Below are 17,490 nucleotides of genomic sequence, written 5' to 3' on the forward strand. Positions count from 1 at the left end.
GGTCTGGGAGGGAGGGTTTCAGCTCCTGCGCTCCAGCCGCCGGGGGCCCACGTCTTGCGTCACGTGTCCCGCAACGCAGGAGAGCTCTCTCGCTCTCTCTCTCTGGCCAGGGGAGAAGAGAGGCGAAACACTCCAAATCAGTCAGGGAGAGGAGTGGAAGGAGCCAAAACGCGTCCCTGCAAGGCCTGCGCTCATCAGCCCCCTTACCCAAAGTCCGGGGCTGCCGGCGCCAGGAGCCGGCTCCGGGAGCCGCCTCGGCCCCCGGGCCGGCGTCCCCTGGTGGCAGAGAGAGAACACTGCGAGCGATTTTCGGACCGAATCGGCACGCTCCTCGGATCCAAGCAGGCGGGGCTGGCCTGGAGCACAGAGAGAGGGAGAGAGAGGGAGAGAGGAGGGACAGGGCAGGCCAGGGGGTGGGGGGGGCAAGGGCCAGCCTGAAGGGATAAAAAGTGGCCACGAGGGAGCCGAGACTCCACCAGCGACAATAGAACTGCTTCTGCCACGGTCTAGGGTTTGAGGCCCTGAACCCTGCAACCCTCAGGAGGGTTGGAAACCGAGGTTGGAGAACCTGGGACTTTGGTGTTTTGTTTTTTTTTCTCTAAATAATTTTTTTTTGACCCTAGTTCGGTTGGGTGCTCCGTCTTACGGGGCCCCCAGTTTATTTTAAAAGTCCGCCACCGTGTTATGGGCATGCGCTACTGCCTCGACGGCAATAATATGTCAGGACAACGCAATAGCCCCCCTGAACTCGGGGAGCAGCCCGAGCAACCACCATTGGAGGCCCCAGGGGCAGCTGCCCCCGGTGCTGGGCCTAGCCCAGCCGAAGAGATGGAGACCGAACCGCCTGGCGTCGAGCCCATCCCCATCGAGACTGAAGGCGAGGCCTGTGGACCCTCAGAGGTCTCCAGGCCCAACTTCCAAGGCCGCGAGCAGGCCTTCGAGGATGCCAGAGTCTGTAGAGGCTACAGCCCACCTCCTGAGGAAGCCATGCCCTTCGAGGTTGAGCAGCCCAGCTTGGGAGGCTTCTGGCCTACCCCGGAGCAGCCTGGAGATGCCACTGGGGCCCATGCAGGCCTTGAGGCCTTCGGCGCAGCGCTCATGGAGCCCGGAGCCCCCGGTGATGCCATACCCAGCCTGGGAAGCTACAGCCCTCCACCAGAAGAAGCTATGCCCTTCGAGTTTGAGCAGCAGCCTGCCCAGGGAGGCTGCAGCCAGCCTCTGCTGCAGGTCTCAGACCTGGCACCGGGCGGCCCAGGTGCTGGGGTCTTCAACACTGCTCCAGAGGAGCTGGGAGACCTCAGACCCGCCAACGCAGGCTTCCGAGGAGGCGGCAGCCCTTCCCCTGAGGAGGCTATGCCATTTGAGTTTGATGGAGCAGCCCGAGGGGATGATAGCCCACCCCCCGGGCTCCCCCCAGCTATCCCACAAATCGACGGTGGTGGCCAGTTCGCGGCAGTCGCGGTCTCGAGTGCGGTCCTCCTCGCTCCCGCCGCGAACGAGCCCCCCCTCTGGGTCCCAGGCGCCATCGGCAGCCCATCCCGAGAGGCTGTCAGATCTCCTCCACATTTCGCGGGCGACAGCCCCCCGATGGAGATCTCCGGACCCTCGCTCGAGATTGGCAGCGCCCCCATTGGGGTCGACGACGCTCCCGTCAACATGGACAGCCCCCCAATCGCGCTTGACGACCCGCCCATCGAGGTCTCCCGAGCCCCAGTTAAGAGAGAGCGAGCAGAGGGAGAGAGACCCCCAGTTGAGGGAGAAGCAGCCGAGATGGAAGGAGGCTCAGCCGCCGCGGCTGCGGAGGGAGGACAAGTCCCCTCTCCGGGGGACGGAGCCGCTGCCGCCGGGGCCGCTGCCGCTGGGGCCGCGCCTGACGCCGGGGCAGCCCCGAAAGCCCCAGCCGAGCCTGACGCCGGGCCAGCCCCCGGCGCCCCAGCCGAGCCTGAGGCCGGGCCAGCCCCCGGCGCCCCAGCCGAGCCTGACGCCGGGGCAGCCCCTGCCGCCCCAGCCGAGCCTGACGCCGGGCCAGCCCCGAAAGCCCCAGCCGAGCCTGACGCCGGGGCCGCCCCGAAAGCCCCAGCCGAGCCTGACGCCGGGGCCGCCCCGAAAGCCCCAGCCGAGCCTGACGCCGGGCCAGCCCCCGGCGCCCCAGCCGAGCCTGACGCCGGGGCCACCCCGAAAGCCCCAGCCGAGCCTGACGCCGGGGACCCCCCGAAAGCCCCAGCCGAGCCTGACGCCGGGGCCGCCCCGAAAGCCCCAGCCGAGCCTGACGCCGGGGCCGCCCCGAAAGCCCCAGCCGAGCCTGACGCCGGGCCAGCCCCGAAAGCCCCAGCCGAGCCTGACGCCGGGGACCCCCCGAAAGCCCCAGCCGAGCCTGACGCCGGGCCAGCCCCCGGCGCCCCAGCCGAGCCTGACGCCGGGGCCGCCCCGAAAGCCCCAGCCGCGCCTGACGCCGGGGCCGCCCCCAGAGCGCCGGCCGCCCCAGCCTCCGGAGCCCGGCCGAAGAGCCGCTTCCTGCGGCCCCCCAGCCCCGAGATCCAGGTTGCCGACCCGCCTACTCCGCAGCCTGCTCGCGCGCACGCCTGGCGGGACAGGGCCGAGCGCGGCCGCGGCCGCCGCGACGACGAGGAGGGCTCGGTCGGCAGCGACAGCAGCGGCGCCGAGTCCGACGATGGCACCTCCGGCTGCCACCGCTGGCTGCTGTCCCGCAGGGGCCGCCGGCGCCGCAAGCCCCGGCGCAACTTGCTCCGCAACTTCCTCTTGCAAGCCTTCGGGGGCTGCTTCGGCCGCGCCGAGGCCCGATCCGAGAGCCCCAGCCCCGAGCCGCGGCCAGCCCCAAGGCCAAGAAGGTGCCCCTGGCGGAGAAGCGCCGCCAGATGCGCCAGGAGGCCATGGAGATGCGAGCTCAGAGGCGCGCCGAGAAGAAACGCAGCAAGCTCATCGACAAGCAGCTCCAGAGCGAGAAGATGGGTTACATGTGTACGCACCGCCTGCTGCTTCTAGGTAACGCGGGGGGCGCCGCCCGCGGGCGGCAGGGCCGCGGGGCCGGCAGGGGTGGCCGGGCTGCCCGCAGGGTCCGGGGCCCGGCGGCGGGAGGAGGGGGTCCCGGAAGGCGGGAAGAGCTCGCTAGGAAGTTCCAGCAGGGCCCCCAACTTTGCCCCGGGGCCGGGGAGGGGGCCCGGGGTGGGCTCGGGTGGTCGAAGTATGTGCCCTCCAGGGAGAAAAGTGGTGCCCTGCGACACTGAGGGTCGTTTCCGGCCCGAAAAGCCAGCGCCCGCCACCGTGAGACGCCCCCGAGTCGTGGGGCGGGTCTCGGCCAGAAAGGCAGGGGCTTCAGGTGAGCCAGGAGCTGCCGGGGAGGGGCCCCGGGGTTCCCTCGGCTGAGCTGGTCGGCGCGGCGGGCTGGGGTCGTGGGGGGAGGCGCGCCCCCGCCTCGCCTGGCACGGCTGCTTGGACTCGGGCCGCTTGTCGTTGGTGTGTCGGTGTCCATATTCTGTGTTGGCCGGTGCATGACATGCGCAAGTGTCCCCCAGTTCCCGTCCCTGGCACCCCCAGTGTACCCGCCGACTGTGTACTCGTGCCGGGCGACCGGCTGCCTCGCGTTTTGCGCCATAGCGCGGGCAAAAACTTTCCGTGGCCGCACACGCGGGCGGACCTGGGCGCGGAGCTCCGCGGCGGGCCGCGCGCACACGCGGAGGAGACGGCGGGGGCAGCTGCGGGGACCCGCGCGGGCCGCCGGCCCGGGGAGAGGGCCGCCTCCGGGCCTCCATAACCTTGTCTCTGTGTGTCTTTCTCTCTTTTTTCCCTTTGCGCTAAGCGTCTCCTCACTTCTCATTCGCTCGCCAAACCCTCCCGCCTTTACGCTTGAAAAACCAGACACGCAGGTATCTGGGGCGTCAGGGGCTGCGCTGCGAGCTGGGTCCTCCGCACACACTCCCCTCACCTGGCGGGGGCGGGGGCGGGGGCGGGGGGCGGCGGGGCGAGACCCCGGAGGGCGGCCCGGGGCCGGGCCGGGCCGGGCCAGGCCAGGCCGCAGGGGGTGGGCGTGGCTGAGCTCGGGAGCTGAAACCCTGTTTTTCCTGGGCAAGACCCGAGGTAAGCCGGACACTTGCCCTTTCACAGGGCGCAGGGGAGGAGGGGCTGGACTCAGAAGGCGGGGTGTGCCTCGGGAGTGGGGTGCCATCTTGGTGTTGGAAATGCCATTAAAATAAAAATTTTTAAAAAATGCTTCCAGTGTATTTGAAGTGTGTGCACAAAATGTGCTCAAACCGTGGCTATGACTTGTGAGAAATGTAAACGTCTGCATGTGAATTTTTTCAAGCAGCTTTAGATGGGGGCAGAGGCTCAAAGGTAAGACCCTGCGCGAAGGGGCTTCGGATACCCCCCAAACATTGTTTTCAAGGTCTCGCGTTAATCATGTTAACAGGGCTCTTCCAGGGGGGCTCTCCAGGACCTCCTCCCTCCCACCCCCCCAACAAGACCCTCCTTGGCCCTGCCCACGCCCTCCCCCACCCCTCCCCTCCCTCCAGGCGCTCCTCAGCTCAGCTCCAGGGCCTTGTCCTTGAGCCACGATTAATTAAAGCCACAATCAGGGATGGGCTGGATGCGAGGCTTAGATGAACATTTCCAAGGTGAAACCCCACCATCTTAATTTCTTTATTTGATTCTCTAAGACCTTTCGAGGGATTTTAAGATCACAGTCCCCAAGGCTGTGCTACATCTGCTGGTGAGCTCTTTTGCCTTGTGCGCTGGTGCTGACTTGTGCTATTGTGGACGTGACTGTGTGCTATTGTCATGTGTCTCTCACCAATCACACTTTGAAGGGTGACGGTCATTTTATTGATGCCCACCCAGGCAAATAATGACATCACCCTTTCCCCCAAAAACATGCAAAGGGGAGGTAGCTTGAAATTGCAGCTGTCCCAGTGCTCTCCAGCCTCGGCCTTAGTGACAGCGCACTGCTGCCTGCAGACAGCTGGGCTTGCCATCAGAGCCCCATTTCACCCTTGCAAGCACAGCAGAGCTCTGTGATGCAGAGGGGACAACTGGGAGCAGACAGGAGAGGCTGGTGACAGCACACTTGACCCCTCATGGGCAGCGTTCCTTATTGGAGCCTCAGTTTCCCCATTTGTGAAATGAAGCTTGTCCCACTGAAGTCACCTTTACTCCATGTTTGGAGTGCTCTACTTAAGGGGAGGTTGAGGGGGGCGGGTGCATAGTCCAGTTTGACCATAGATGATGCCAAGGTGACCCCTCAGGTCACCTTATGGGGCCAAGCGTGAGGAATATTAGAAGTTTCCCTTCCCATTGGGAAGGGGGGGGGTTGATGTTAATAGAAGGAAATCTGCTGGGGCCACCTGGCCTTAGCCTGGCCCTGCTCCAGGCTGTGGGTGCTCAATCACACCAGGGGCAGCATCCACAAGGAGGCAGGCTGGCACCCCCAGGCTAGGCTGGCGGAAGGTGTGCAAACTGCTGTGCAGTGCGGTTTGTCATGCTGGCTCCATTTTGCCAGACTGACAAGGGAGGTACCCCATGGGGGTCTGAGTTACTGATCAAGGGAGGGGAGAGGAGGTAGGATGAGAGCGTCCCTCTTTCTGGGGTGAGCCTTCTCACTGACATTCTAGTCTTATTGCTTCTAAAGCAAGACATCCAAGCAGGCCTCTCACTGAAAATGCAGATCAAATGACCTTCCTTTGATGTGGCCCCTACTTTGTGACTTGCACCTCATCTCCTGCTTTAAAACTGTATGTGTGTGGACCCTGTCCGTTTTTATTGCCCAAATGGCTTAGCCACATTACAGGGGATTGTAAAAAGAAGATAGATTCATATCTAAAGAGTTGAAAGCTTTTTCCTATTCAACACCCCCCAATAATAGACGATTTCATGTTTTCAGTTGCCCTTTCCAATGATTTTGGTGATTTAGGCTCGTTTTTGGAAACCTAATTGGGTACGATTCCCTTTTTTACCCCCCCCCCCTTTTTTTTTTGGAGAACTGAGGTACCTGCTAGATTTGAATTTTTTTGTAGGTGCTGCATTTACTGAAACTGCATGCAAATACTATCTGTAATGGTGGCCACTCTACTGCGACACTTTATTTACACAGTGCATCTCAATTAATTGCATGATGATTTATTTATGCCACCAGGTGCAACAGTGATGCAGTGAGCCCCGTCTTGCAGGGGTGCCTTTTTTATTTTTTTTTCCAATACGGCCATTTTCCCGTATTCAAAATGTCTCCACCAAGCACTTGGTGCAGTGGGAAGGGCTTGGCTTATTAGGCCACAACATTTTTAGAATCCAGAGGAACTTTTGATGCTTTCCCTTAACGTCTGTATTCCATGATCCCAAAGTCCAAGTTCTTCCTTTTAAAATCCAATTTCTCTTAGATTTCTCTCCAAATTTTTTTTTCTATCCAGGTAGGTTAATTTTTATGACTTGCCCTCCACCCCCCGCGCACACACACACACACACGCACACACACACACACACACACACATACTCTCTCTCTCTCTCTCATATGTATATGTGCTTAAAATGGCAAACTGGTATCAAGAAAAGGAGGAGACCACCCTCTATGTTTGCATGTCCCCTCCTAACTTGAAGGAGAGCCTGGCTGCCATCAGGGTTACTAGTCAGCAGTAATAGTAATGATCATGCATAATAATGGCACATTAAAAAAAAAAGCACATTCTTGGATTTTTAAAAGCTTTTTGTCTAGTGACATGTGTTCTTTGAAACAGACTTGGGCAATAAAAACATGATGGGACCCCACTTCATAGGCAAATCAGCCAAAAGCTCAGAGACTAAATGTCAGGGACTTTTGCTCAAAGATTGCAGGTAAGTGAAGGAATCAAAAGTTTCCAATTCAGTTGACAATTGACAATGCTTCCTAAAGCCTGTGGTAAGAAGCTCTAAAGCATTATTTAAATGTAAAGCATGATTTACTAAGTGTACTCTGTGGTCTTAAACTCCCTTGTCAAATGACAGGTGTCCAGCGAGCTTCTGCTCTCAGAATTATAGCCAAGTCCTGCCAGCCCTGGGCTAGAAATGACCATGGAGGGTGCAGGGGGTGTGAGCTGCCCCGCTTCTGAGCTACCTGCCCTTGCTGCATGATATTCAGTTTGCACCTTTGCTTTAACTCATCTGCCAAACGTCTTGCTCTGTTCATTAGAATTTTTTTTTTTAATGTAGATTTCCTTTAAAGTCTTAAAAATCCCCCCAGGTCATTTTCTTTAGCAGGGCTTAGAACTTTCCTCTTTAACTTAGGTTTTCACTAAATGTAATAACAATCTCAAAATGCAGTTGCTTTTATTCACGGCTCCCCACATTCCTAATGTCCCAGTGTCCTCGACTGGTGAGAAGCCTGGATCTAATGATCCAATTCAAATAACACTTGCTTGAGAGTCTTAACAGAGGGATTATTTTAAAAAAGTATTCCTCACTTTTCATCTGGGCGAGTTCGTACTTGAGTGAATCAGTGAATTATCTTAAAAATCACCTTTGACTTTTCATGGAAAGGTGAATATTAAGTTAAAAAACGAAAAACCTCCTTTCCTTTTTAAAGCCAGTGACCTGCTCAGTAGATTTGAAGCTCCCCACTCCCGCCCTGCCTCTTCTTTTTAGAATCATTTTCACCTCCAAAGAAAACTTAGTCCTCACCCCCGGCCTGCCATTGTGGTTCTTGGAACGCCTGACGTCAGTCATTTGCAGGAGACGCACAATGGCCGATGAAAACCGTTCTCTATGGTTCTTGGTTTCTGTAGCCTTGGCCAAGGTGGGGATCTCCCCAAAGTTACCTGGTATCTCCTGGGGTTCCTAAAGGAAGGTGACATGCCACCTACCATTGTACAACTGAATTTCTCAGAGAGAGTCTGGGCCACCTGCAGGCCAGGGTCTTCACCACCCTTTGAAACAGTCAGGGGAGAGCCAGAAGCTCCCGTCAGTCTGGCTAGCCCCTCTGGGCCGAGCCCCCCAGAGTAAGAGACTCAGGCCTGCGGGCACTCACTTTAGCAGACCCCTTGGGGCCTTCGTGAAGCTGAGGAAGACAGTGGGACCCAAAGTGGCCTTGGAGTGGGCCCAGGAGCCCAGGGCTGCGAGGCAGGGAGGGGCATTGCCAGAAGACAGGAGAAGGGAGGAGCTGTGGTTTTCCTTAATTCCTGTAAAAAAGAAGGGACAGATCCTGGAAGTGAAATTACTTCTTGTCATTGAGAGAAACTTAACCTAGGGCTTGGCACACACAGGTGCCTGCTCAGTGGGCGCCTTTGATTTAGAAATTTACTTTTCTTCTGACCTTTCCCTGCTGCAAGGACGCTTCTCCTGGCTGTTTTGTCTTTGTGTTTCCCCTGAGTCTGCTTGCTGCTAAGTTCTCAAAGTCCCATCCGTCTTTCCAGCCCTGAGCTCCAGACACTCTTGGTAGACATTTTACAAAGCGAGGCCCATCCCAAGCGGTAGACAAAGGACACCGTGCCAAACACCCGAGGGGGCGACGCAGCCGGGAGAGGACTTAGAGTCATCCCGAGAGGGTCCCCTCTCCTCCTGCCCCGCCCCACCTCCCGCTCTTCCTCTGAGTGCTTCTCTCTAAACCAGCCACGCTGTGGGGCCTGCGTGCGCGTTGTCCTGGGCCATCACACATGCCAACAAAAAAAACAAGATTGTCTTTAGTTTTCCCTCCGACAGCCAGAAGGCGACGTGGCCGGCGGAGCTGAAGACAGAGAGCACCGCAGCCAGGTAGGGACACAACTGAGTGCTGGGCTTGCTGGGGGCGGCTCAGGAATGGACTGTTGAGACTAGGCCGCAGAGCGGAGACGCCCCCCACTCCAGTCAGGCGGTGGGGCTCCCCACGCGGCGGGGGGCTGCTGCGTGACAGCGGTGAGGTGGAGGCTGCGCCTCCCTCGTGCTCACACACAGGGAACACCCCTTGTGGCTTGTGCAGCGATGCGCTCGCCCCAGGGGACTTCACAGGCCTTGACGGGGCCCTGCCAGCAGAGCTTGAGCCTTAGCTCTCACTGAATGTTTCTAAATGATTCAGTCTGGGGCGAGGAGAGAGGTGTAGGGGATCGACTGTTACCCGCGGCCGGGATTATGGTGAGGCGGCTGTTGTCCCCAGTGCTGGCACCCACATGTGTGCAGAGCGGAGCGAGCACTAGCCATGTCCCCTAATGAGTTGACAATGGAAGGAACCTGCCTTGTACCCGCTTTCTGGGGTGCCGGTGGCAGCCCCAGCAAGCGGGAAACCAGGGCCTGGGCACGGCGGTCTCCAGCCTGCCCCCCCCCCCCCCCCCCCACCGACCCCGCACCTCTCTCCTCCATCCCACTGGAACTGCTTTGCCTCTTGAACTGATTGCTCATGTGCCAATGACCTTGACAATTTTTTACAGGGAAGCTGCTTTCAGGTAAGTTTGTAGCCTGGGCCTTTTGGGGTGAAAGGCCGAGGCCGCTGCCAAGGGGAAGCCAGACCATGGGCACCCCAGGGGAGGGGAGCAGGCGCCCAATCAGTGCCCCTTTTGGGGCCGTAGGCCTGGCACCTGCTGCCTTCCATTGTCAAAGTGGCTGATTGGGCCACTCAGGGAAACCATCAGGAAGTAGGAGCACTCCCACGTGGACAGGCCCTTCAAAATGGTAACCATTTTTTACCTGTGGCATTAAATGGTACCTCCTACATGTCCACTGGTTTGGGCAGGGAGCCGGCGGGGCCTTCAATGAGCAGTCCAGCCTCACCTGCCATTGGCCCCTGAGGCTGGCCTCTGGGCTCGTGGGGGACAGTGTGTGTCCATCTTAATCCTCCCAGCTGCTGTCTGTGGGGCTGCAAGGGGCTTCACTATCTTGTTAAGAGCTCATCTGCATCACTCAGGGGCCCGTCCACCCCCTGTCCCCCACCCAGGTACCGGTGTTTTAATGCCTGACTATAGAAGGACCCAGAGCTGGTGCAGGTGAGCTGATTTTTCAGGTGGCCACTAGATGGGGAGACGCTATAAGGCAAAAGCAGGTGCAGTGTCCTGGCTGGTAGATAAGCTGGAGGGAGAACAAGGGAGTCCCCTCCAAACCACCCCCCCAGCCCCCCAAGACAGAACCAGGCTCCGTAGGCCCCAGGCTGGAGGCAAGGCGGTCCTTTCACATTGAGGAGGTGCCTTCTCCGTCAGCCACCTTAGGAACATCGGGGTCTCTGTCTAATGAAGAGGTCCCCCACCCAGTTTTACTGGCATCTTATGGGGCTGTTCTGTGCACTGTAAGACGACCTCTGCCTGCTAGATGCCGGTGGTGTGCACACGCACGTACACGCACACAAACATGCCAACACATGCAAATGCACCAGATGTACAAATATGCAAATACACACACCACATGACAAATACAAACACAAGCACATACAAATACATCCCCACACAAATACACAAACACATACAAATACACCCCACACACAAACATGTAAATACAAATACACCACCTGCACACAAATACACAAACACGTACACATGCATGCACAGAAACAAACACACCGTACATGTGCAAATACACCACACACAAATATGTGAGCATATGTCAAATATTTAATGTATGTTTAAACACACAAATATGTGCATAGTGTCACAAGCACACAAATATATATAGACACACCACATACACACACACACGAATATGCACACATACAATTATACCACACACAAATACACAAACATACAAATATATCACACACCACCCAAACACAGATACATACACATATACAAATACATGCAAATATGCACACAAACACACAACACACCACACATACAGCTACATCACCCACAACTATGCAAGCACGTACAAATATTTCACATATAAACACACAAATATGTGCCTTCAAACACACACAAGCACAAATACACATAAATACCCCACCTACACACAAGTACATCCCCCAACACATATGCACACAGTTACACCACACACAAGTACACAAACATACAGATAATATCACACACGATTATACCCCACACACAAATATACAGACACACAGAAATGTATAGAACAACACCATACATACAGATACATCACACAAATATGCAGACACATACAAATATTCCACACATAAAAACAAAAATATATGTGTGGTCACCTACATGCAAATGCACACACAAGCACACATAAACATTTCACATACACAAGCACACAGACACCACATACACACACACACACACAAAATGGCTCTCACCACACATGCACAGTGTGACCACAGGAACTGTCTCTGGTTACGGCCAAGTGTCCCCTGAGGGGCCAGACCGTCCCCAGGTAGAAACTCTGCCCTTACACAGCCAATGTCAGGCGGGGGGACAGCAGACATGTCATTCCTCAAACACCTAGAAAAGAGTTCTTTTCAGACCCAAAGTTGTCGACTGTCTTGCCGAGAACCACTCAGAGCCGCTAAGCCAACGCTGGTGATCCGGCACTCTTGGGCAGAAATAATTTCCAGAAATCTCTGAAAAGAAGGTGACCCAGATGATCCTAGAGAGAATAGGGAAGGGAATTATCCCAGGGAAGTAAATAATGAATTTGTCTTAGTCTCTGATTAACCCAGTCCGTCCCGTGGCTAATCAGTAGACCTGGATAAATCAGGGCTTGGAGGGACTTAACCCTTAAGGGGTCACATCTACCACTTAGGGGTCCTTTTGGGGCCTTTGTCTGCAGCAGGCTGGGAATTCTCCCCTGTCTGGTGTGCACTAAATTAATTCACTCTGCTTTGTAGAGAAGGAGACCCAGATAATAAGGACTAGCTCTCAGATGGCGCTGGTGATATATAGCTCCGGGATGGCAGCCCCACTTTGCATTTGTCCCATGAAACATTAATGGGGTTCTGGTGGCTAGCGTGCACATGGAGGCCAGGCAGGGGGCCTGCTAGCTGGGGCCCCTTCGTCCTGGGCCCTGTGTGCGGAGGGAGCCCCCATAAGCATCAGCAACTCCTATTTCCAGGCAGGACGTTCCAGGGCCGCCAGGGTGGGGCCAGTGGGAGGAGAGCCTCTGAGTGACATGCTGAGAAAGGTGGGCCTCGGGCAAGAGGCTGGCACCAGCAGAACAGCCAGGGGCTTCCTGGTGGGGACTTGCCCTTAGGCAGAGCCCCATATCCAAAGTCTTAGCAGGGCAGGACTAAATGGTGATTTTATTTTAAACGGGGCTCCCCGCAGCCCCGCCCCCGGCTGGCACCAGCCTCTCTCCCAAGGCGCCATTATAGAACAAGCCTGCCACCCAAACATTTCTAATTTTGCCCCATCTGACCTTTGGGTGGTACTTTCAGATGTACCAAATCATCAAATGTCATTTTTAAAAACGATATAATTTTTTTTTCCTTAGAAAATGTGGAATTTGTGATCTTGTAATTAATGGCAAAGTGTAGAAGGAAAAAACAACAAAACAAAACACCCCCCACCCCCCACCAGCCATGGACACAGGGTTTTAAATGGATGGCACCCATCCGTTCAGGGGCAGAGGAGGGCGCTCATCGGTAGTCGATCGATTACAGTTTGAACATGTAAAGCGGACAACAGCGTGTTCTGCTCCCCAAGCTCCCTCTCCCCCAGTCCTCGAGGTCACCCACACGTGCTTGGCGAGTGTGGCCTGTGACACTTTGCCTGGGCCCAAGTGTGCCTGCCTTCCCAGGACGTACTCAGGCTGAGGGCAGGACCCCAAAACAAACGGCAGGCACTGGGGGAAGTTCTGTGGGGTTGGGTTTCCAGAACAAGTGGCTGTTGATAGTGAAACATTTGTGATTTCATTTCTTCCTTTTTAACTGCTGAAAGGGAAGCGCATTAGATCACTTTTCTCTGCGGACAAGCGGCCAGGGCTGGTTTTAAGATGGACACTTGAAGGCAGGTTCCCTCTCCAAGTGGGAGTCTGGACGTTTTCCTGGGGGCCCCGTGGCTCTGGCACACCCTCGGAAAGCGGCCTGATGGGGGCGTCGGGTCTGATGGGGGGTAGAGGAGCCCTGACTTCCTGGAGGGCTGAGGAATGCAAAGAGAGCACTGCTTCGGGGCTGGGGGTCCTCATTCCTGCGACCTTGGTTGATCCTAGTGCTGGATGCAGGGATTCCATGCATTTGCCAAGTGACACCCCAAAAAGGTCGAGGTTTGATTCTTTTTTTTTTTTTTTTTTTTTTTTTTTAATTTTCTAGAGGCATGTCTTATTTATTTATTTATTATTTGTTTGTTTGTTTGGTTTATACATGCACTGGGTACAGTCAGAAGCGCGGGAGGGTGAGAGAATTCACCAGAGCCAGAGCGGGGAGCAGAGCAGGCAGAAGGACCGAAGTACACTGCTGAGGGGAGCAGCGGGCGGCAGGAGAGGTCTGCGCGCCATGTGGGACCCTCCTCCGGTGGCCGGGGAGCAGCCGGGGATTGAACCGGCTGCAGAGGTTGCAGGCAGCTTCGCAACCCAGCGCTCAACCGCTGCGCCACCGGGGAGGCCCCGAGGTTTGATTCTTAAACATGGTGACCAGGGTCCACCCCATGATGCCTCTGCCTGGGGTCCTGCCAGGCTCAGGGAGGGACTAAAGGCGGTGGCTTGTCCAAGAAAAGGCCAGGGGCGTCTGCCACGGGCTGGGCTTCAGGGAGCCTGAGGGAGGGCCCAAGGTGGAGACGGAGGTCAGTGTCGCTCGAGGGCAGACACCTCCCTTTGCTTTCTCTTTCCTTGCCCAGAACTTGATTCCCCCGAGGGGAGGGTCTGGCTTCTGGCTGCAGGTGGGCTCACAATGGGGCCCATCTTTCATCCTGCCAGGGAGAAGAGGGGGGCCAGGGGATGCCCCAGGGGCTGCCAGAAGGTGGGAGACTTGCCCGCCCCTGAGCAGCTCCGCACAGGGCAGCAGAAAGCTTCCCCTTCCCTTTCTTCTCCCTCTGAGATTAAAAACAATGAGATTCTTATTTGGGGCAATTTTTAAGCAGGAAATACCCCTTCCTTGGGCAAAGAAGGAAGACTCTTAACTAGTCTCTCGGGCTGGGAAGTGGAGACAATAAAATCAAGCAGCTGCCCTGCGCTGGCTGGCAGGTGGCGCTCGGCTTTTACTGTTGGAAGCAGCCGCAAAACTCCCGCGTCCCTCCGCCCTCCTCCAGGGCCAGCCCCCGCCCCAGGGCCCCGGGGGTCGCTGAAGGTTTTTCTGTTGAACAATTGACTTCTGAAGACAAAGACTGCCCCTGCTCCCGAGTGACTGCACTCAGAAAACACCTCTGTCCGGGAGACCTCGCGCTCCCCAGTCCTGTTCTGCTGGGGACCAGCCCTGGGACCCCAAAATCGCTTTCCTTTTTAGGTCCCATTTCCCGCATCTGAAAGATGAGGAGGCTCCCCTTCTCACTTTCAAACTTTAATTCTCTTGTAAAAAGTTCCACTAGAATAGGTATGCCTGCCCCCTCCTGCACCCCACCCTCTTTAAAGTATCCCTTGCAAAGTGTCAGGTTGTAGGGGAATTGGAGGGCTTGCTCTTGTCCTTTGGTGAGTCGTTTCTGGGTCCCCATGGTGGTTCCCCACTGGAATCAGGGGTGAGGGGTGTCTTCTTTCCTACCCTAGTCAAGGTCGAGAAGGAGGCCATGGGTGGGCAGAGGTCCCTTTTCCACCAGGAAAACCCATGGAGGCTTCCTGGAGGAGTTGGCATTTGAGAAGAGTAGAGGTGGGAGCGGATGCGCTGTGCCTTTTGCAGAGAGGGCCCCAACTGGGGCCCTCTTTTGCAGAGAGGACGCTGATGGCTGCCTCGGCCACTGGAGCATCACTGAGTTATTTGGGGTCTCTGAAGTTTCAGGCTGGTTTTCATTTTCTTCTCACCTCAACCCCTTCCTGCTCCTCAGTGCTGTGAGCTCACAGCAGGCGGAGGGGATGCTGGGTAGTGAGGGCTGCCCTGCTGAGGGTGGGATCCCCCCTGTCCCACCCTGACTCTGGGCGCGGGGCCGGCCTGCTCTCCCGAGACCTCCTTTCCAGTGGAGGGGACAGGGTCTCGTGGTCTCAGCACCAAGTTCCTTGGTTCCACCCCTGCTGTCGCTTGCGGCCTCCCTGCCCTCCTGCTGCAGCTGTGGAGCCAGGAGCCTCGGCTCAGAGGCCTGGGGGGAACCGAGTTCACACCCCTCCTCAGGCACCTTGTCTCCCCTCACCCTTTTATTCTTAGAGCCGGGGGGCATGAGTAAACCATATCAACGAGGGAAAAGTTCCCCCACTCGATTAGAATTTTTTAAGTTAACCACTTAATTCAGCGTCTCTCTCATCTCTTACAGGCTTCTTTAAAGCTTTTCTTGCCTTTTTCCTGCCCCACATTTCCCAATTTTTATACAGCACCCAGCACCCAGGGAGGGGGTTTTGGAAGCTGGGGACCAGGGCAGGTGGGAGTCCAGGTGGAGCCCCGGCTGGGGGCCCGTGGAGCTCCCGCCCCACCAGAGGTCAGCAGAGAGCTCGGAATGACAGCGTCTGCTTGCAGGAGTCTGGCTGAAATGTGGGAGCCCACTCTGGCAAAAGCCCCACGTTTCAGGGATGTCTTAGCTTGGGCTTCATCTGTCCTGGGGCCCCCTGCCATTTTGTGCTTTGGGGGGCTGTGGTCTGTTTGTTTGGAGGGCTCTGCCAGTCTCTCCCGCCCTTGGCACACACAGACCTTTTCCTCAGGGGCACCACACTGACTCCTGCAGGAGGCCCGGTCGCCAGGTCCCCAGGACTGGGGCCTGCACCCCATCCTTCCCTTGTTGTCGAGATGACCTTGTAGCTTTGCAGGGGAGCCCCGCCTCTCCCTTGGCTGTCATTCCCTGTCTCCCGGCGCCACCTCCTTTTTCATCCCAGGTGGAAGGGTATTTCCACAAAGGTACACGCGGGCTGTGCCTACGGCTTTGTGGGCGCACCTGTGTGTGCCAGCTGACTCCGTTCGGCCTCCCCCCGACTCCCACATCCACACCTCTTACTTGTTGGGTCCCCTTGCTGGGGTGGGGCGCCCAGCCCTGGATTCCTTTCTCTGCTGTTTCTTCTCTGAACATCCTCGGAAGCTCAGACGTGAAAAACCACCCCCCCCCCCAGTTCTTTATTGTAGAAAGAGAGAAAAGAAGGTGGAGAGAGAAATACAGAGATGGGATAAACAGCGTTTACAGGGGAAGGGGAGAGAGGAGAGGCACAGGGGAGAGGAGGAGGGAAGAGACAAAAGGGAAAAAGATAAACAAGAAGGGAGAAAAATCTTCTTTGCTGAAGGTAGCGCTCAGCCCGGCCGGGCTCCTGCCCTCTAGGAACTTGCAGTCCCGGAGGCGCGGTTCAGGTTACGGGAGCGGCCGGGCCGGGCGGAGGACTGGCAGGGCAGGAGGCGGACGCTGCCAGGGACAGACACCTCGCCTGCCACCGCCGTCTTGGGAGCGGCCCGCGGCCCTGCTCCTCTTTGCTCCCCTGTATGTTTCTCTCCTGACCCGAAATTGGTTTTTTTTTTTTTTAAGATTTATTTATTCATGCATAAAAGAGCTGGGGTACAGGCCAGAGGTGGAGGTGGGGGGTGAGAGGAGTCACCAGAGACAGAGCGGGGAGCAGAACAGGCAGATCTACTGAAATCCACTGCTGCGGGGAGCAGCGGGGAGACAGGAGAGGTCTGCCGCGCCCTGTGGGTAGCTCCCTGACCGGGGATCGAACTCGTGCTGCAGAGACTGCGGACAGCTTCATAGTTTGCATCTCGACCCCTTGCGCCACCTGGGAGACCCTGTTTTTTTTTTTTTTTTTTTTTTTTTTTTTATTGGTAATCAGCCCCCTTCTGGCCCAACTTGATTTCCCAAGGGTTCTCGCATGCCCCACCCCACGGGGTGTTTTGTTTTAAGAAACTGGCCCACGGTAGCCCTTTCTGTCCTGAAAAAAAAAATCAAATCTTCATGAGTCCTTTGATTCAATAATTACTGAGAACAAAGCAGCCAATCCAAAGTTAGAAGCACACACGCTCCCCGTGACAAGCCCATCTCAGAGGCCGAGGAAATCCCTCGGTGCTGGCAGGTCGGTGTCCTCGAGAATTCGAGAATTCGGCTCCGGCCAGCCGCAGTGTAGGCATTGTTTTGTTTTGTGGTTGTTTTTTTTTTTTCCTTCCTTCCTCCCTTCCTTTCTTCCTTCCCCCACTTTTGAAAAACAACTTTTATTCTCCTGGGTATGTTCATTAGAGAGGGGAGACAATTCTATTCAGTGAGGAAGGGCGAGGGGGGCAGGGGACACTGCAGGGGACACTGGACAAGATTGATTGCTCAGTGCTGGAGGGGCTGAGAGGGAACATCACACCCAGATGCAAATCTCTCCGGCCGTACAAAAGAACACTAGAGCCAGCCTGCAGCTTCCTAGCGGTGGTGGGGAAAATATTCCATCAGCTGCCTCTGTGTCCTCTGCTTCCTCCATGAGCGCAAGTGAGCACAACATCCGTCCCCTCTTCTGTTGCAGGGGGACCCATTCTCCCAAGTTTTGGCCTTTTTATTAAAAAAAAAAAAAAAAAAACACACAGTCCACAGAGGCCGAAGCGGCGGCTCAGTGGACCCCTCCTCAGCTGTTTCT

General features: G+C 56.5%; 1 protein-coding gene across 1 annotated transcript in view; it reads left to right on the top strand.

Moving 5' to 3' along the window:
- Positions 1-669: 669 nt before the first annotated feature.
- Positions 670-17,490, top strand: part of LOC119236959 (guanine nucleotide-binding protein G(s) subunit alpha isoforms XLas-like) — a 49,805-nt gene continuing 32,984 nt past the window's right edge. Inside the window, 2 exon segments of the mRNA XM_037500893.2 lie at positions 670-2,820; positions 2,823-3,003. Coding sequence (XP_037356790.1) covers positions 685-2,820; positions 2,823-3,003 — 2,317 coding nt within the window. The 5' untranslated portion in view covers positions 670-684.

This window comes from Talpa occidentalis, unplaced genomic scaffold (assembly GCF_014898055.3).
Source record: "Talpa occidentalis isolate TD23 unplaced genomic scaffold, MPIMG_talOcc4v2.1 talOcc4.10, whole genome shotgun sequence".
Lineage (NCBI taxonomy): Eukaryota > Metazoa > Chordata > Mammalia > Eulipotyphla > Talpidae > Talpa > Talpa occidentalis.